The sequence below is a fragment of the Phocoena phocoena genome, chromosome 3 (assembly GCF_963924675.1).
Source record: "Phocoena phocoena chromosome 3, mPhoPho1.1, whole genome shotgun sequence".
NCBI classification, from domain to species: domain Eukaryota; kingdom Metazoa; phylum Chordata; class Mammalia; order Artiodactyla; family Phocoenidae; genus Phocoena; species Phocoena phocoena.
In genome coordinates this window covers 42,896,727-42,918,064 of record NC_089221.1, presented here as the reverse complement: position 1 = coordinate 42,918,064, position 21,338 = coordinate 42,896,727, and the positions used below count along the sequence as shown (strand labels likewise).

The 21,338-nt window shown below is 35.2% G+C and overlaps 1 protein-coding gene across 1 annotated transcript in view; it reads right to left on the bottom strand.

The window, feature by feature from the left end:
* MTREX (Mtr4 exosome RNA helicase) overlaps window positions 1-21,338 on the bottom strand; it is a 135,034-nt gene that overhangs the window by 41,786 nt on the left and 71,910 nt on the right. The window contains exons 17-18 of the mRNA XM_065873971.1: window positions 14,184-14,356; window positions 13,512-13,580 (exon numbers count right to left, since the gene is read on the bottom strand). Coding sequence (XP_065730043.1) covers window positions 13,512-13,580; window positions 14,184-14,356 — 242 coding nt within the window. The remainder of the gene's footprint in view (window positions 1-13,511; window positions 13,581-14,183; window positions 14,357-21,338) is intronic.

Genomic DNA, 21,338 nt, shown 5'->3' with positions numbered 1-21,338 from the left:
AAAACCTGAAACCTAGAAGAAAAAGGCCACCGAGTGGGGGAGGTAGGACTTTTTAAGCTCAAGTCTCTGGAAAGGCTCCCTCACCCAAAATCTAATTCATAGCCTCCTTAACAGTTTATCAAGGACAAATACAAATCTTAAGTCTTTTCCACAAATAGTGAAGCCCTACTCATCTCAGCAAATTTAACTTATTCCAACTGTTATTTATAAACTAGTAAGTTTATATTTTAATACCTGATTCTTAACTAACTTTTTAAAGTGAAGCTGTGAGATCTCTGACTTTGTCTGTTTATATGTATGTGTGTACATTATATATATGAGATGTCTCTACCTCTGGAAAACATTACCAAAATTAAACTTATAAAAGAGTTCTACTTAATTGACTTAAAAGTAAGTGCTTATAAACTAAATATTTCTAAATATAAAAGAAACTGGGGGCTTCCCTGGTGGCACAGTGGTTGAGAATCTGCCTGCCAATGCTGGGGACACGGGTTCGAGCCGTCTGGGAAGATCCCACATGCCGCGGAGCAACTGGGCCCGTGAGCCACAACTACTGAGCCTGCGCGTCTGGAGCCTGTGCTCCGCAACAAGAGGCCGCGACAGTGAGAGGCCCGCGCAATGCGATGAAGAGCGGCCCCCGCTTGCCGCAACTAGAGAAAGCCCTCGCACAGAAATGAAGACCCAACACAGCCAAAAATAAAAACAAATAAATTTATATATGTAATAAAAGAAACTGGCCAGAATGAATTTCAGGTTCACATGATCTAGGAAGTATCAATAGACATGTCTTTTATTGTACCTAGGCTTACCGAAGATCAATAAATTCATGTTATTTCTGTTATATAGTTTGTCAGCAAGAAAAAATTTAACTTGGTATGATTTTCATAAATTACAAAATAAAGGTAAATGAGATAAGAGTTTTCAGGTGAACTCTTTTAGGAATAATTATGCTTTGCGTATGTCTCTCTAAAATAGTTTTTCCAGATTTTTGGTAACTTGAGTTTTGCTAAGTTAAGTTAAATGATGGGAATGCACTGAATATCCAGGTTATTTCAAATAAGATAAAACACTGGAACATTAGTTGCTAAACAGGTCTAAATTTACCTACCTCTGTCTCCTTACAAAAGGGAACTAATTTGGATTTATTAGACACATCTTAAACCACATTGAGGGAAGAAATTATGCTATGAGAAAATGGATGTTTCTAGGTTATGGAATATTCCAACCAGGAAATGCTGGTATGACAAAAAGTTCACAATTACTTGCTGCTTGTTGGTTTTTTCTAAATATTAAGGTTTTTAAGGGTTAAAATTGTAATATGTAGTTAAAGTTACTAAAGATAATAAGGGAAACATTTCCGTATGTAAGGAAAATGAAATGTATGCAAAAGAAGGCATAAGGAATGAAAATATATTTTGTTAAGGGGAAAGAATGCTTTGTCCTAGAGCCAGTTGTTTCTAGATGAAAAAATAAGGGACAAACTAATAAGAGTACAGAAAATTGTGGAAGGTTTGTAAAAGGAACCCTGAAAAGGAGTTTTGTCAGGCTGGGATTAGATTAAATGGTCAGGCTGGGATTAGATTAAATTTGATTATGTAAATGGATTTTGTTATCAAAAGTAGGCTGGTGCAAGACTGGTTCCTCTCTGTTAAAAGAACAAAGTTTTCTTGGAGTACTGCTTTTGATAACAGATTGTATGAGTTTCTTTGCCTTTAAGTGATCTGTATTTGTTTGTGAAATCTTTTATCACTCTGGTTAGGTGAACAAGTATTATTTCACAGTGATTTTACCAAGTGTTTTGAAACTTTTTGATATTTCTGACAAACTTCCCAAACATAAAATTCTAACTGAAGTTCTTCTGACCTCCAGCTAACTATAGGATGCTTCAAAGAAATTCTGAGACATCTCAGAAAGGAATGTTAAACTAATTAGGCTTATTTGGTATGTTAAATTACTTGAGGAGCATTGCCATTTACTGGAGATAAATCTTCTAAGGTTATACTGTATAAGTAAATGTCATTAGTGTAGATATCCCAAAATTTAATTCCTAAAATTCTGATATGCCCTGGTATAATGTTATTAGTCATAACTCATAATTATCTTAAAATGTTGTGTGTCACAGAAACACCCAAGTTTCTTGTCAATTGCATTGTAATCAGATCTTTAAACATGCTATTTTAAGTCTTGTCATTTATAGACAATCACTGTTTTACTCTGATGCTTTTAAAAACTGAAGATTCATAAAAGTAATCTTTGGTAAATATTGTTCCTTATAACTTTTAGGTCATACCCCTGAACTAGGTAAGAAATTACAAAACTTTAATAGAAAACCTGATGACTTCATCCAGATCAACAGGAATTAATTACATGGGACTAAATGAACTGATGTGATTTATAATTTTATGACTTTTCCTCAAATATACTGGCTTCTCAGTAAGCCCACCAAATAAAACATAATTCTCAGCTTTTAGGTTGTGCAAATTTTTAAGTTGATGCCTCTCTCTCTAGCAAACCCAACTGACAACAAAAATCTTTGATTAGTATTCTGACCTAGATTACAAAACTAATAAAAATACAAAAAAATACAAAAAAAAAACCTTCATCTTTTTAGTGAACAAATGTAAAGAGCTCATTGGAAAAATCAGTTTCACCATCAATTTAAGCAGAATAAAATGAATGTGTTTCTCTCTATTCCCCATTCCATCTTTGCCTAAAAGAACTCTCATCAACTGGCACTATTTTTATATACATGGATTAAGGACCAGTAGAGACAAATAATTAAGAAACCTATCCATAGTGTGTGTGTGTGTGTGTGTGTGTGTGTGTGTGTGTGTGTGAATGCAATTATATTCACTATAATTTTTCTCCTTTAAAAATGTAAAACCTGTCAGCTACCAGCATGACAGCATAAGGAGCTCCACAAATCTCCTCCCCAGCAAAACTGGAGAAAATTATAAAAACCCAACCATTTAAAGTCTCTGGAAATGGTTCTAAGGGCATATAGCAAAGGAAAAAACATATTCAAGGAAATCTATGAAAATTCAGTAAGAATTTGTGATATCTAAACCAAAACCACTCCCCTCTCACTGCTTCCTAACTCAAGAAAACAGGAGTTGCAGACTGGTGAAGCCCAGAACACAGGAGGGCTGCTCTGCCTGCAAATCTCAGGTAGAGGTCTATCTTCCCAGGAAGAGCATGACATCAGCATTTCTTATTCTGCTCCCACCTACCTATTGCTAGGGCTAAGTTCTGGGCAAGTAGGGGATTGTAGGGGCTGAGAGGTGGGGGCTCCCCTTTTCTGCCCTGTCCCCACTGCTTAGCCAGAGATTATCTTGGAGGTAGCACTTCTGAGAATACTGGGGCCTCAACTGCCCTGGTCCTGGCTTATAAGACATTGATTCCAAGCTGGGAGAGGCAAGCTGAGAAGATGTGAGGCTCTTATGCTCCACTTAGCCCTCAGGGCCTAAAGCAGGAGTGTCACCCAGAGAGAAGTGGACCATTGTTCCCACACCAAGCTTTAGAACTTGGCTCAGAGACTGTGCCCGGGGGTGGGTGGGTGGGGGAGAAGCAGGCCTTAAAACAGCTCTTAATACCTTCCAAAAGAAAGTGATTTCATTTGCAATAGAGGCTGGGGAAGTTCAAACTTTAGAGCATGCTCAAAAACAGTGAAGGCCGTTGGTGAAAGACAAATGGAGGAAATGTGTAGAATCACTGGAAATACAGACAAAATATGGAGGCCAGCTAGTTTACAGGAGAGAACCTTGGGGGAGGGGAGGTGGGGGGAAAGCTAGGAGGAGCCTCCCGCAATTAGTGGGGCTTAACAGAAGGGTATGTTCAGGGAAAGACACAAAGAGACCCTTTTTAAAACCACTGTCATCCCAGAGTAACTATGGGCATATCCAAGGCTGTGCCAAGGAGAAACATAAAAGGTTCAGCACTGTAGGGGGAAGAGGGAGGTGGAATACACTTCACTCAAAAAATCTAGCTGCTCATTAAACATATAAACAAGCAAATAACAACAATAAACCTGGCTTGGGGGGTGGGGGAAACCAGTACCAAGAGTGCTACAATATATTATTGAAAATGTCCAATTTCTAAGGAAAAATTATGAGACATGGACAAAGACAGAAAAGTATGAACTATAACCTATAAAACAGAAAAAAAAGCAGGCAACAGAAAGTGCCTGTGAGAGTGACCAGATGTTGGATTAAACAAAGTCTTAAAGGTAGCCATTATAAATATGCGCAAAGAACTATGGAACCATAATTAAAGAAGTAAAGGAAGGGACAATAATCAATGTCCCAATTTGACAATAACAATCAAATAGAGAATATCAATAGATAGATATAATAAAAAGAACGAACAGGAAATTCTGGATTTCAAAAGTGAAATACCTGAAATGAAAAACTCACTAGAGGAATTCAACAGCATATGTGAAGTACAAGAAAGCATTAACAAATTTGAAGATAGGCTGGAAGAGATGATATAATCCAAAAACAGGGGGGAAAAAAAAAAAGAAGAAAAATGAACAAAGCCACAGAGAAATGTAGGTCACCAGTAAGAATGACAACATAAACATAATGCGAATACCAGAAAAAGAGGAAATAAGTAATGAAAAAATATTTAATAAAATAATGGCTGAAAACTTAGCAAAATTAATTGAAAAACAATCTACAGGAAACTCAATGAACTCCAAACAGAGTAAATGCAAAAAGATGCCCAAATACACATATCACAGCAAAAATGCAAAAACCAAACATAAATAGAAAATCTTGAAAGGAGTAAGAGAAAAGCAAGACTTACTTTTTACAAGGAGACTACAATAAGGTTAATAACAGAAACTTATCAGGAGAAATGATGGAGTGGGTTAACATATTCACATAATAAACCTCTTAACCAAGAAATCTATATGCAGGCAAAGTTATTGTTCAAAAACACACATTCCCGAATAAACAAAAAAACGGAGAGAATGTTTTGCTGGCATACCGGCTTTACAGAAAACACTAAAGGAGGTTCTTGAGGCTGAAAGTAAGTGACACCAGTCGTAATATTGAATCCACATGAAGAAACAACTCTGGTAAAGGTAATTATAAAAGACAAAATAATTGACTATTTCCTTTTCTCTTAAATGACTTAAAAACTAATTATATAAAACAAAATGTATATATCGAATTGTTGAGACTGTTGAGCCTATAACAGAAATGTAGTATATTTGCCTATAATAAAACAAAGGAAGTAGGTGGGAGCAAAGCAGTATTGGGCTAAGTCAGTAAATCTAGATGGTAAGTTGAATTCATAGGAATTAAGAAAGACAACCAGAAATGATAAATAAGGTTAATATAACAGAAATTATAAATATATACTTACTCTCCTTTCTCCTCTAAGCTTCTTTAAAAGTCATAACATTATATAAAGTAATAATTATAACATATATTGTTGGGTTTGTAACATTTATAGGTATAATATCTATAACATATATACCACAAAAAGAGGGAAAATGGAACAGAGGCATAAAAGAGTAATGTTTCTATATCTAACTGGAATTAAGTTAGTATAAATCTGAAGCTTATTCTATTATGTTAATATGTATATGGAAAGCCCTAGCAACCACTAAGAAAATAACAAAAAATATAGGTAGAGAAAAAAGCCCATGAAATAAATTAAAATGTCACATTAGAAAACAGGTACTCAATGCAAATGAAAGCACTAAAGGAGGAATAGAAAAACAAAAAAAGAAATGACACATAGAAAACAAAAAAAGACAGCCATCAACCTAGCCATACCAATAATAACATTAAATGTGAATGGATTAAGCAGCCCAATCAATAGGCAGAGATTTTTCAGATTAGATAAAACAATATCCAACCATGCTGTCTATAGGAGACATAGTTTAAATTCATTGATATGAAAAAGACTCAAAGTAAAAAAGATGGAAAGAGATATAGCATATGAACAACAATCAAAAGAAAGCTGAAGTAGGCTATACTGATCATAAGATGAAACACACTTTAGCAGAACACAAAACACATGAAGCAAAAATTGACAGAAATGAAGAAATAACATTTCAACAATAATAGTTAAGAGACTTCAATACCCAACTTTTAACAATGAACAAAACAACTAGATAGAAGGATCTGCAAGGAAAGAAATAGAAGACCTGAACAACACTCTAAAAAAAACTAGACCTAACAGATACCTAAAGAACATCTCACCTCAACAGAATATACATTCTTCTCAACTGTACATGAAACATTCTGCAGGAGAGGACATGTTAGGTCACTGCACAAACTTCACGAAATTCAAAAGGAATGAAATAATATCAAGTATGTTCTCAACAACAGAATGAAATTAGAAATCAAAAGCAGACAGAAATTTAGGAAATTCACAAGTATATGGAAATAAACACATTCTTAAATAACCAATGGGTCAAAGAAGAACTCGAAAGGGAAATTAAAAAATACTTGGAGATGAATGAAAATGAAGACACAATATGCCAAAATTTATGCAGCTAAAATCCTTGCAGGTGGAAATTTATTGGTATAAATGTCTTATAAAAGACATTGGTATAAATGTATTATAAAAGAAGAAAATCTCAAATTAATAACCTAATCTTCCACTTTAAGACAATGGACAAAGAACCGCAAACTAAATCTAAAGCTAGGAGACAGAAGGAAATGATAAAGATTATAAATAAAGGAGCAGAAATTAATGAAACTGAAAAATAAAGAAAAATCAATGAAACCAAGAGCTGATTCTTTGAGATGAACAAATCTGATAAACCTTTAGCTAGGTGAAAGATTAAAATTATCAAAATCAGAAATGAAAGAGGGGGGTAAGCTGGGACGAAGTGAGAGAGTGGCATGGAGATATATACACAACCAAATGTAAAACAGATAGCTAGTGGGAAGCAGCCACATAGCACAGGGAGATCAACTCGGTGCTTTGTGACCTAGAGGGGTGGGATAGGGAGAGCAAGAGGGAGGGGATATGGGGATATATGTATACGTATAGCTGATTCACTTTGTGATACAGCAGAAACTAACACACCATTGTAAAGCATTATACTCCAATAAAGATGTTAAAAAAAAATGAAAGAGGAGACATTACTAACAACTTTACAGAAATAAAAAGGATTATAAAGCAATATTATGAACGACTGTACACCACTAAATTAGGTAACTTAGATGAAATGGACTAATTCCTAAAAAGACAAATCACTGAAACTGTTTCTAGAAGAAACAGACAAACTGAACAGACCTATAACAAATAAAGAAACTGATTTAACAATCAATAAACAATCCACAAAGAAAAGCCCAGGCAGGTAACATCACAGCCAAATATTTAAATAATTAATATAAATTCTTAAAGAACTCCTCCAAAAAATAGAAGAGGAGGGGAACACTTCCTAACTCATTATGTGAGGCAGGCATTACCCTGATACCAAACCCAGGGAAAGACAGCAAAAGAAAAGAAAACTACAAACCATTATCTCCTTTGAATATGGGTGCAAATATCTTTAACAACATATTAGCAAACCAAATCCATTAACACAGAAAAAGGATAACAGAGAATGAACAAATACGATTCATCCCAGGAATCCAAAGTTGGTTTAGTATTTGAAAATCAATTAATATAATATACTTCATCAGATTAAACACAAAAGAGAATAAAAAACAACCACATGATTATTTGAATAGGCATATAAAAAGCATCTGACAAAAAACAACTCTCATGACAAAAACACTCAACAAACTAGGAAAAGAAGGAAACTTCCTCAACTCAATAAAGCACACTTATGAAAACATACTTAATGGTGAAAGAGTGAATGATCCCCCCACCTCAAGATTAGGAAAAAGACAAGGGCATCTGCTCCATCAATATTGTACTGGAGGTTCTAGCTAGGCCTATTAGGCAAAAAGAGGAAATAAAATGCACCCAGAATGGAAAGGGAGAAGTAAAACCACCTCTCTTTGCAGACAAGAAAATCCTAAAGAACCCACTATTAGAACTAATAAAGTTAGCAAAGTTACAGAATGCAAGATCAATACATAAAGTCAACTGTGTTAATATATACTTGCCATGAAATATTAAAAAATGAAATCAAAAGAACAATTCCATTTATGATAACATCAAAAGATTAAAATATTCAGGAATAAATTTAACAAAAGAAGTGCAAAATTTATACTTGGAAAACAAATTACTGTTGTAAGCAATTTCAAAAGATCTTAAAAAATGGGAAAACTTCCCATGTTCACAATCGAAAGACTCAAGAGCTGTAAGCTGACAATACTCTCTCCAAAATGATCTAAAGATTAAATGAAATCCCTATCAGAATCCCAGCTAACTTCTTTGTAGAAATTGACAGATAATAAAATTCACATGGACTTGCAAGGGTCACAGAATAGCCAACAACACAATCTTGAATAAAGGTGGAGGTCTTACCAATCCATTTCTTCAAACCTTAACTACAAAGATACAGTAATACAGACAGTATGGTACTGGCATAAGGATAAAGATATAGATCAACTGAACAGAACTGAGAATCCAGAAATAAAATCATGTGTCCATGATCATCTGAGTTTTGACAAGGGTGCCAGCATAATTTAATGAGAAAAGAATTTTCCAACAAACAGTCCTAGAACAAGAAAAAAGTTGGATTCTTATCTTAAGTCACATATAAAAATCAGCTCAAAACGGAACAAAGACCTAAATGTTAAGAGCTAAAACTATAAAACTTAGAAAAAAACATAGGGGTAAATCTTCATGGTCTTGATGTTGGCAGTGGTTTCTTATATATGACATCAAAAGCCTAAGTAACAACAACAACAAAAGAAACTGGATTATATCAAAATTTAAAACTTTCATGCTTTAAAGAACATCGCCAAGAAAGTGAAGATGTGCAAGATGGCATCTCAGGTGTATTCTAGTAAACATTTAGGGAAGAGTTAACAACTATCCTGCTCAAGTTATTCCAAAAAATTGTAGAGGAAGGAACACTTCCAAATTCCTTCTACAAGGCCATCACCACCTTGATACCAAAACCAAAGATATCACAACAAAAATGAGAAGTTAATATCACTGCAGAACATAAATGCAAAAATCCTAAACAAAATATTAGCCAACCAAATTCAATACTACATTAAAAAGACCAAAGCCGAGATCAAGTGGGATTTATCTCAGGGATACAAGGACATTTCAATATCCACAAATCAGTCAATGAAACACCACATTAACAAACTGAAGAATAAAAATCACATGATCTTCTCAATAGATGCAGAAAAAGCTTTTGATAAAATTCAACACCCATTTACAATAAAAACTCTCAACAAAGCAGGTACAGAGGGAACATACCTCAACATAATAAAGGCCACATATGACAAATCCACAATTAACATCATACTCAATGGTAAAAAAGCTGAAAGCATTTCCTCTAAGACCTGGAACAAAACAAAGATGTCCACTCTTGCCACTTCTATTCAACACAGTAGTGGAAGTCCTAGCCACAGCAATCAGACAAGAGAAAGAAATAAAAGGAATCCTAATTGGAAAGGAAGAAGTACAACTTTAACTGTTTGCAGATGACATGACACTACACACAGAAAATCCTAAAGATGCCACCAAAAACTACTAGAACTCATCAATGAATTCAGTAAAGTTGCAGGATACAAAATTAATATACAGAAATCTGCTGCACTTCTATACATTAACAAAGAAAGAGAAATCAAGAAAACAATTCCATTCACAATTGCACCACTGCACCAAAGAGAATAAAATACCTAGGACTACATCTTACTAAGGAGGTAAAAGACCTGTACCATAAGAAAATTACACTATACTATAGGGAAAGTGCATGACAGTAATGAAAGAAATTGAAGACAACATGAACAGATGGAAAGGAATATTGTAATCGTAGACTGGAAGAATTAATATTGTTAAAATGACCATATTCCCCATGGCAATCTATAGTTTCCAAACAATCCCTATCAAATACCAATGGCATTTTTCACATAACTAGGACAAATAATTCTAAAATATGTATGGAAACACAAAAGACCACAAAGAGCCAAAACAATCTTGAGAAAGAAAAACAACCTGGAGAAAGAAGAGCAAAAACTGGAGGTATTATACTCCCTGATTCAAAACTATACTACAAAGCTACAGTCATCAAAACAGCAAGGTACTGGCATTAAAAAAAAGACACATAGATCAATGGAACAGAATAGAGTCCAGGAAATGGGCTCACACTATTATATGGGCAATTGATCTATGACAAAGGAGGCAAGAATATACAATGGGGAAAAGACAGCCTCTTCAACAAATGGTGTTTGGAAAACTGGACAGCTACACATGGAAGAATCAAACCAGACTACTCTCCCACACTATGCTCAAAAATAAATTCAAAATGGATTCAAGACTTAAATGTAATATGTGAAACCATAAAACTTCCAGAAGTAAACACAGGCAGTAAAGTCTTTGACACTTCTCTTGGTAATATTTTTTTGGATCTGTCTCCTCAGACAAGGAAAACAAAAGCAAAAATAAACAAATGGGACTAAATCAAACTGAAAAGGTTTTAGTCAGTGAAGGAAACTATAAACAAAACTAAAAGATCACCGACTGAATGGGAAAAAATATCTGCAAATGATATATCCAATAAGGGGTTAATATCCAAAATATACAAAGAACTCACAAAACTCGACATCAAAAAAACCAAACAACCTGATTAAAAAATGGCAGAGGGCCTGAGTAGATGTTTTTCCAAAGAAGTCATCAGGATGGCCATCAGGTACACGAAAAGATGCAACATCACTAATCATAAGGGTAACGCAAATCAAAACCCCAATGAGCTATTCACCTCACACCTGACAGAGTGACCATTAACAAAATGACAAGAAATATAAATGTTGGTGAGGATATGGAAAAAAGGGAACCCCTGTGCACTGCTGGTGGGAATGTAAACTGGTGCAGCCACTATGGAAAAGTGTATGGCGGTTCCTCAAAAAAGTGAAAATATAACTACCAAATGATTCAGCAATTCCACTCCTGAGTATTTATTTGAAGAAAACAAAAACACTATTATTCAAAAAGATATATGCACGCCTATGTTCCTTGCAGTATTACTGTATATCTCATAATAGCCAAGATATGGAAACAACCCAAGTGCAATCAATAGAGGAAAGAAAATGTCTCTCTCTCTCCCACACACACACAAACAAACACACAGGAATATTACTAAACCATGAAAAAGAATGAAACCTTGCCATTTCCAACAACATGGATGGACCTGGAGAGTATTACGCTAAATGAAATAAGCCAGATAGAGAAGGACAAATACTAGATGACTTCACTTAAATGTGGAATATGAAAAACAAAACGAGTGAACAAACATAACCAAACAGAAACAGAGTCATTGATGCAGAGAAAAGATGGCTGCCAGAGGGAAGGGGAGGGGAGGAGGAGAGAAATAGGTGAGGGAGATTAAGAGGGACAAACTTTCAGTTACTAAATAAATGAGTCACAGGCAAGAAATGTACAGTGTGGGGAATATAGTCTATAACTATGTAATATCTTTTCCTGGTGACAACTAGAATTATCACTATGAACATTTTGAAATGTACAGAATATATCATTATGTTGTATAATAGGAACTAACAGTGTTGTCAGTCAATTATGCTCCCAAAACAAACAAACTCATAGACAGAGAGATCAGATTTGTGGTTTCCAGAGGCAGGGGTAGGGGAAGGGGGAATTAGATGAAAGTAATAAAAAGATATAAACTTCTAGTTATAAGATAAATAAATACTAGGGATATAACGTACAACATGATAAATGTAATCAACAGTGCCATTAATTATAATGTTATAATATAATTATAACATAACAGTGCTGGTATACACGAAAGTTAAGAGAGTAAATGCTAAGAATTCTCATCACAAGGAAAAAAGAGTTTTTAAATTTCTTTAATGTATCTATATGCGATGATGGGTGTTCACTCAATGTACTGTGGTAATCATTTCATGATGTATGTAAGTCAAATCATTACACTGTACACTTTAAATTTATATAATGCTGTATGTCAACTGTATCTCAATAAAACTGGAAGAAAAAAAAAAACCCCAAGCAAACCAATCAACCAACCGATTAACCTTCAATGGCCTGCCACTGCTTTCAAATATTTAAATCTAGACCCAACATACTCAAAATCTGTATTTTAAATACTTTCCATGATTAACCTCAATACTTTTTATTTTACTCTTTCCCTTCACCTGAAATGTTCTGTGCCTGCTGCATACTACTTCCACCAGTGAATATCCATCAAATGAAATTCTACTTAGTGTTCAAGGTTCCATTTAAAATTTTACATTCTCTTCCTTCTCAGGTGCCATCTCTAATAGCTCAGACAAAATTTCTTCCTCCTCCTGCTCCAAATGCACTTTGCTTATATCTTTACTGAAGTATTTCATAATCTGCCTTAAATTTTCATTATCTGCTTGCCTCTGTTCATAAAATGAGTACAGGAATTGTGTCTATGGTCAATGAATGCTTCTTAAATTAGAATCAAATGAGACAATGAGTGTGACAATACTCTGAAAAACATTCCTGTAAATTATGAAAATGGTAATAATCTATTCAGTGGGATTAATCATAGATCATTAATCAAAACTCCTACCACAAACCTATGAACTTAATTATTTCTCCACAACAAATGGCTTCAGTATCTCAAAGTTCATTTACATATTTCAGGACTAACTTTCAATCCCAAAGCTTAATTCTTAATTGCCTTTACACATAGGCGGGACAAAGAAGTTAATGACAACCAAATCATGAGATCATCTCATGCAAACCCTTCATTTTAAAGAAAAGAAAAAACAGGCATGAAGATTCATAATGTCCTGCCTGAGGTCATATATTGGCACCTGTTGGTTGGTGCCTACTGCAGGTAAAGAAAATATAATAGAAGGGAAGCCTTATTTAATTTTGAGGTAATCATTTTTCTAACAAATTATCAAAATCATCCTTGACTTTATGTATATGTAATCTCTTCAAAGTATTTATATAAATAATGACCAAAAGCAACTTTATTATTGCTTTCATGTAGAGAGAGTAAGTAAAATTAACCAGCTTTCCTAAGTTCTTTCTTTTATGTCTCTAACATATACCTGAATCAAAATTCCAATTTTCAGTGTCAAATGCTAATTTTTTCTAATATTCAATTTAAACAGTAAATTTATAAAAAGGACTGGTGAACTCAGAGAATAAATGTAAAACTGTCATGAAATTAAAATCTGTGATAGTGTTAGGAAAATAACCATACCACTTTAAGGATAAAATTTATGATTATTCAAAAGATTAATTCCTTATATAGAGTTTATTACAGTTTCTCTTAAGGTAATGCTATTTCTTTCTTTTTTTTTTGGTAATGGTATTTCTAATCTGATCAATTTCCTGAGCCTGAAAAAACATTTCACTAAAAATTTACATACAATTCCACTTTTAGGACAACAGTTTACCTTAACATTTGATTTTTTTGAGAAATTCACCACTACACCCCAGCCAAAATCGTCTCCTTCATTCTTTACCTGAAAAGAAAGTAAAGCAAGTAAAAAGGAATGTTTATGTCCAAAAGGCAATTTAGATATCATGCCCACATTACAGGCTAATAAAACTTTGAGTCTTCCTGATAAAATGTTTTTTTGAAAGATCATTGTTAAACTTAAAAAAAAGAAAAAAAAAGAAATTAACCCTACAGAAAGAAATCTCTGCCAAATTTCAAGGGATTCCAGAACAGCAGTAACAGGAATTTCTCAGTTGGCAAATAAATGTTAAAAATGATATGGTGTATTTGTTTGGAGAATATCTGAGGTCTTTTTTATAGCTAATGAATTCATCCAGGTCTTAAAACTGCATTACTCTGGGACAGCATTTCATAACTGGAAATATTTCATGTTAATTCCAAAACTGTCCACTTCAATTTATATCTCCCCAAATGAAAATCAGTAGCGATTAAAAGGCCTTCACATGACCCCTCCTTCCTTAATCAGTGCCACATGAAACAGGTAAAAGAATAAAATTAATATAGATTAAAAAAACTACTGTATTTTACCAAGATAAGAAAAAAATTGGAAGTTTCATGCAAAAAATATTAAATATTGAAATAATTTATGACAAAAATAATGACATACCTTTACCAAACGACCTGGTTGTAGAAATGGTAAGCAATATTTTGGTTTGTGAATATATTCTTCAATTTCTTTACCCAATTTGGCAAGCTGCTGCCTAATCTTATAATAGATGACTACACTTTCTTCATTTGGTATTACTATTTTATTATACTGTTCTTCTGAGTTCTTTACCTCTGTAAGTAAATAAAACACATATACAACATCACAAAATTATACATCTTATGTAAATTATACCAAAGATACATCTTTTTTTACTACTACAATTGTAGGGAACAAATTCAGACTGCTTAGGTTAGAAGCTTTGAGGGAAAGATTCAGAGACAACCATAAGACATGCTGTCTAGTTTCTCCCTTCCCCATTAAGGTTCACCTTCTCTATTTCTTCTCACAGTTCCCCAACTCACTGTGGCGTCAAAGTGATTCTGAACTGGAGTGGTTTTGTCTGGTAAGTTAATTCTCTCCTGTGGATAGGGGGAGAAGACTATTTCTGAGAATTCTAGACCTACACTGTTGAACAAGCACTGCCCTGTAAAACTTTGTATTATGGTAGAAATGTTCCATATCAGCACCTTCCAGTATAATACCCAGTAGACACTATGTGGCTAGTTAAATTTAAAATAATTAAAATGAAATAAAATTAATCATTTAGCTCTTAAATTGCAGCAGCACCATTTCAAATGCTCAACAGCCATATGTGGCTGTTGACTTCACTACTTGAAAAGCACAGAGAGAATATTTCCACAGAAAGTTCTACTGGACAGCACTATTTTGGATCTTCTAATATGCCGCTTTAACTCAGCAAAAAACCCAGTTTGTTAATGTCATCAGGCTTCCTCCACCACCTGGGACTATGTCTCCTAAAACAGAAGACAAGAAATTCAACCATAGTTATCTCTCTACTCAGTCAGTGGCCAAAACACTAGCCCCTTTCAGCAACTGTCCTTTTAGTTAATCTAACCATCTCTGATACCATTCCCTGCTCTAATTCTTGCAGCTAGTGCTGACCTCCCATCCGCACTCATTCCATTATGCCTCTTTCCCACTGTGAACAAACACTATTTTTACTTGGGTAAAACACACATAAAATTCACTATTAATGACATGTAGTACACTAACAATATATGAAACCATCACTACCACGTAGTTCTAGAATATTTTCACTACCCCAAAAATCCATACCCTTTAAGCAAACACTACTCATTCTTTCCTCCACCAGACCCCGGCAACCCTTCTGTCTGCATGAATTTGCCTATTCTAGATATCCATATATATGGAATCATACAATGTGTGGCTTTTGTCTTTGGCTTCCTTCACTTAGCATAATCTTCTCAAAGTTCATCCATGTTGTGGCATGTATCAGTACTTCATTTCTTTTAATGGTGAATAATATCACACTATATGGGTACACCATTTTGTTTACCAGTTGATGGACATTTGGATTATTTCCACCTTTTGGCTACCGTGAGTAATGCTGCTATGAACATTCATGACCAGTTTCTGTTTGAACGTATTTCCAATTCTTTGCTTATATACCATGAGTGGATGGCATTGCTGGGTCTTACAGTAATTCTATATTTAAATTGCTAGGGAAGTGCTAAACTATTTTTTACAACAACCACACCATTTTGTTAATTACCTAAAAAAAATAAATACCCATCCTAGTGAGTGTGAGGTATCTTGCTATGGTTATGATATACATTTCCCTAATGATGTCGACCATCTTTTCATGTATTTATATGAAAAAATGTACTTATATATCTTCTTCATGTATCTTCTTTGCAAAAATGTCTATTCAGATCTTTTGTCCATTGAAAAATTAGGGCCACTGTCCTTGTCCCCATGGTGAGCCAAGCCACTCCTTGCCCCTGCAGGAGACCCTCCAACACTAGCAGGTCAGGAGTTCCATGGACCCTGAACACTGTGGATGGAAACCAGTGTGATCTATGAACTTGGGTTGCTTGTTTTTACACGAATTGCACTGAACTTTGAATTCCACTCAAAGCTGTAGAGAGACTGTTCTGAGGACCGGGATAATTTTTGCAGTAACACAAGCCATGTGGCTGACAAGGTCTTGGTACTCTGGCCGTGTTTCAGGCCTGTGCCTCTGAGGTGGGAGAGACGAGTTAATGACACTGGTCCACCAGAGACTTCCAGGCTCCACTTAATATCAAATGGCGAAAGCTCTCCCAGAGATCTCCATCTCAATACTAAGACCCAGCTCCACTGAACGAACAGCAAGCTACAGTGCTGGACACCCTATGCCAAACAACTAGCAAGACAGGAACATAACACCACCCATTAGCAGAGAGGCTGCCTAAAATCATAAGGTCACAGACACTCCAAAACACACCACCACACACGGTCCTGCCCACCAGAAAGACAAGATCCAGCCACATCCACCAGAACATGGGCACGAGTCCCCTCCACCAGAAAGCCTACACAGCCCACTGAAGCAACCTTAGCCACTGCGGACAGACACCAAAAACAACAGGAACTACGAACCTGCAACCTGCGAAAAGGAGACCCCAAACACAGTAAGTTAACCAAAATGAGAACACAGAGAAACACACAACAGATGAAGGAGCAAGGTAAAAACCCACCAGACCAAACAAATGAAGAGGAAATCGGCGGTCAACCTGAAAAAGAATTCAGAGTAATGATAGTAGAGACAATCCAAAATCTTGGAAAGAGAATGGCGAAAATACAGGAAATTTTGAACAAGGACCTAGAAGAACTAAAGAGCAAACAAACAATGATGAACAACACAATAAATGAAATTAAAAATTCTCTACAAGGAATCAGTAGCAGAATAACTGAGGCAGAAGAATGGATAAGTGACCTGGAAGATAAAACAGTGGAAATAACTACGACAGGCAGAATAAATGAAAAAGAATGAAAAGAATTGAAGACAGTCTCAGAGACCTCTGGGACAACATTAAACGCACCACCATTCGAATTATAGGGGGTCCCAGAAGAAGAGGAGAAAAAGAAATGGACTGAGAAAATATTTGAAGAGATTATATTTGAAAAGTTCCCTAATATGGGAAAGGAAATAGTCAACTCCAGAAGCGCAGAGTCCTATAAGGATAAATCCAAGGAGAAACAAGACAAGACACATATTAACTGAATGATCAAAAATTAAATACAAAAAAATATTAAAAGCAGCAAGGGAAAAACAACAAATAACATACAAGGGAATCCCCATAAGTTTAACAGCAGATCTTTCAGCAGCAACTCTGCAAGCCAGAAGGGAGTGGCAGGACATATTTAAAGTGGTGAAAGGGAAAAACCTAAAACCAAGATTACTCTCTACTCAGCAAGGATCTCATTCCGATTCGATGGAGAAATTAAAACCTTTACAGACAAGCAAAAGCTAAGAGAAATCAGCACCATCAAACCAGCTTTACAACAAATGCTAAAGGAACTTCTCTAGGCAAGAAACACAAGAGAAGGAAAAGACCTACAATAACAAACCCCAAACAATTAACAAAATGGTAATAGGAATGTACATATCGATAACTACCTTAAATGTAAATGGATTAAATGCTCCAACCAAAAGACACAGACTGGCTGAATGGATACAAAAACAAGACCTGTACATATGCTGTCTACAAGAGACCCACTTCTGACCTAGGGACACATACAGACTGAAAGTGAGGGGATGGAGAAAGATATTCCATGCAAATGGAAATCAAAAGAAAGCCGGAGTAGCAATACTCATATCAGATAAAATAGACTTTAAAATAAAGAATGTTACAAGAGAAAAGAAAGGACACTACATAATGAGCAAGGGATCAATCCAAGAACATATAATTGTAAATATTTATGCAACCAACATCGGAGCACCTCAATACATAAGGCAAATGCTAACAACCATAAAAGGGGAAATCGACAGTAACACAATCATAGTAGGGGACTTTAACACCCCACTTTCACCAATGGACAGATCATCCAAAATGAAAATTAATAAAGAAACACAAGCTTTAAATGATACATTAAACAAGATGAACTTAATTGATATTTATAGGACCTTCCATCCAAAAACAACAGAATACACTTTCTTCTCAAGTGCTCCTGGAACATTCTCCAGGATAGATCATATCCTGTGTCACAAATCAAGTCTTGGTAAATTTAAAAACTGAAATCGTTTCAAGTTATCTTTTCTGACCACGATGCTATGGAACGAGGTATCAATTACAGGAAAAAATCTGCAAAAAAACAAACATATGGAGGCCAAACAATACACTACTAAATAACCAACAGATCACTAAAGAAATCAAATTGGAAATCAAAAAAATACCTAGAAACAAATGACAATTAAAACACGATGACCCAAAACCTATGGGATGCAGCAAAAGCAGTTCTACAAGGGAGGTTTATAGCAAGCACTACAATCCTACCTCAAGAAACAAGAAACATCTCAGATAAACAACCTAACCTTACACCTAAAGCAATGAGAGAAAGAAGAACCAAAAAAAAAAAAACCAAAGTTAGCAGAAGGAAAGAAATCATAAAGATCAGATCAGAAATAAATGAAAAAGAAATGAAGAAAATGACAGCAAAGATCAATAAAATTAAAAGCTGGTTCTTTGAGAAGATAAACAAAATGGATAAACCATTAGCCAGACTCATGAAGAAAAAAAGAGAGAAGACTCAAATCAGTAGAATGAGAAATGAAGAAGTAACAATCAACACTGCAGAAATACAAAGGATTGTGCGAGATTACTACAAGCAACTCTATGCCAATAAAATGGAAAACCTGGAAGAAATGGACAAATTCATAGAAAAGTACAACCTTCCGAGACCGAAGCAGGAAGAAATAGAAAATACAAACAGACCAACAGACAAGCACTGAAACTGAGACTGCGATTAAAAATCTTCCAACAAACAAAAGCACAGCACCAGATGACTTCACAGCCAAATTCTATCAAATATTAGAGAAGAGCTAACACCTATCCTTCTCAAACTCTTCTAAAATATAGCAGAGAGAGGAACACTCCCAAACTCTTTTTACAAGGCCACCACCACCCTGATACCAAAACCAGAAAAAGATGTCACAAAGAAAGAAAACTAGAGGCCAGTATCACTGATGACCATAGATGCCAAAACTCCTCAACAAAATACTAGCAAACAGAATCCAACAGCACATTAAAAGGATCATACACCATGATCAAGTGGGGTTTATCCCAGGAATGCAAGGAATCTTCAATAAACGCAAATCAATCAGTGTGATAAACCATATGATCATCTCAATAGATGCAGAGAAAGCTTTCGACAAAATTCAACACCCATTTATGATAAAAACCCTCCAGAAAGTAGGCACAGAGGGAACTTACCTCAACATAATAAAGGTCATATATGATAAACCCACAGCCAACATCGTTCTCAATGGTGAAAAGCTGAAACCATTTCCTTTAAGATCACGAACAAGACAAGATGTCCAAACTCACCACTATTATTGAACATAGTTTTGGAAGTTTTAGCCACAGCAATCAGAGATGAAAAAGAAATAAAAGGAATCCAAATCGGAAAAGAAGAAGTAAAGCTGTCACTGTTTGCAGGTCACATGACACTATACATAGAGAATCCTAAAGATGGTACCAGAAAACTACTAGAGCTAATCAATGAATTTGGTAAAGTAGTAGGATACAAAATTAATGCACAGAAATCTCTTGCATTCCTATTCACTAAGGATGAAACCTGAAAGAGAAATTAAGGAAACACTCCCATTTACCACTGCAACAAACAGAATAAAATACCTAGGAATAAACCTACCTAAGGCGACAAGAGACCTGTATGCAGAAAACTATAAGACACTGATGAAAGAAAATAAAGATGAAACAAACAGATGGAAAGATATACTACTATGTTCTTGGATTGGGAAAATCAACATTGTGAAAATGACAACAGGACACAATCTACAGATTCAATGCAATCCCTATCAAACTACCACTGGCATTTTTCACAGAACTAGAACAAAAAATTTCACAAATTGTATGGAAACACAGAAGACCCCGAATAGCCAAAGCAATCTTGAGAAAGAAAAATGGAACTGGATGCATCAGGCTCCCAGACTTCAGACTATACTACAAAGCTACAGTAATCAAGACAGTATGGTACTGACACAAAAACAGAAATATAGATCAATGGAACAGGATAGAAAGCCCAGAGATAAACACACACATACGGTCACCTTATGTCTGATAAAGGAGGCAACAGTATACAATGGAGAAAAGACAGCCTCTTCAATAAATGGTGCTGGGAAAACTGGACAGCTTCATGTAGAAGAATGAAATCAGAACACTCCCTAACACCACACACAAAAGTAAAAGTCAAAATGGATTAAAGACCTAAATGTAAGGCCAGAAACTATAAAACTCTCAGAGGAAAACATAGGCAGAACACTCTATGACATAAATCACAGCAAGATCCTTTTTGACCCACCTCCTAGAGAAATGGAAATAAAAACAAAAATAAACAAATGGAACTTAATGAAAGTTAAAAGCTTTTGCACAGCAAAGGAATACATAAACAAGATGAAAAGACAACCCTCAGAATGGGAGAAAATATTTGCAAAGGAAGCAATTGACAAAGGATTAATCTCCAAAATTTACAAGCAGTTCATGCAGCTCGGTATCAAAAAAACAAACAACCCAATCCAAAAGTGGCCAGACCTAAATCGACATTTCTCCAAAGAAGATATACAGATTGCCAACAAACATATGAAAAGACACTCAACACTGCTAATCATTAGAGAAATGCAAACCAAAACTACAGTGAGATAGTACCTCACACCGGTCAGAATGGGCATCATCAAAAAATCTACAAACAATAAATGCTGGAGAGGGTGTGGAGAAAAGGGAACCCTCTTGCACTGTTGGTGGGAATGTAAATTGATACAGACACTATGAAGAACAGTATGGAGGTTCCTTAAAAAACTAAAAATAGAACTACCATACGATCCAGCAATCCCACTACTGGGCATATACCCTGAGAAAACCATAATTCAAAACAAGTCATGTACCACAATTTTCATTGCAGCTGTATTTACAACAGCCAGGACATGGAAGCAACCTAAGTGTCCACTGACAGATGAATGGATAAAGAGGTGGCACATATATACAATGGAATATTACTCAGCCATAAAAAGAAATG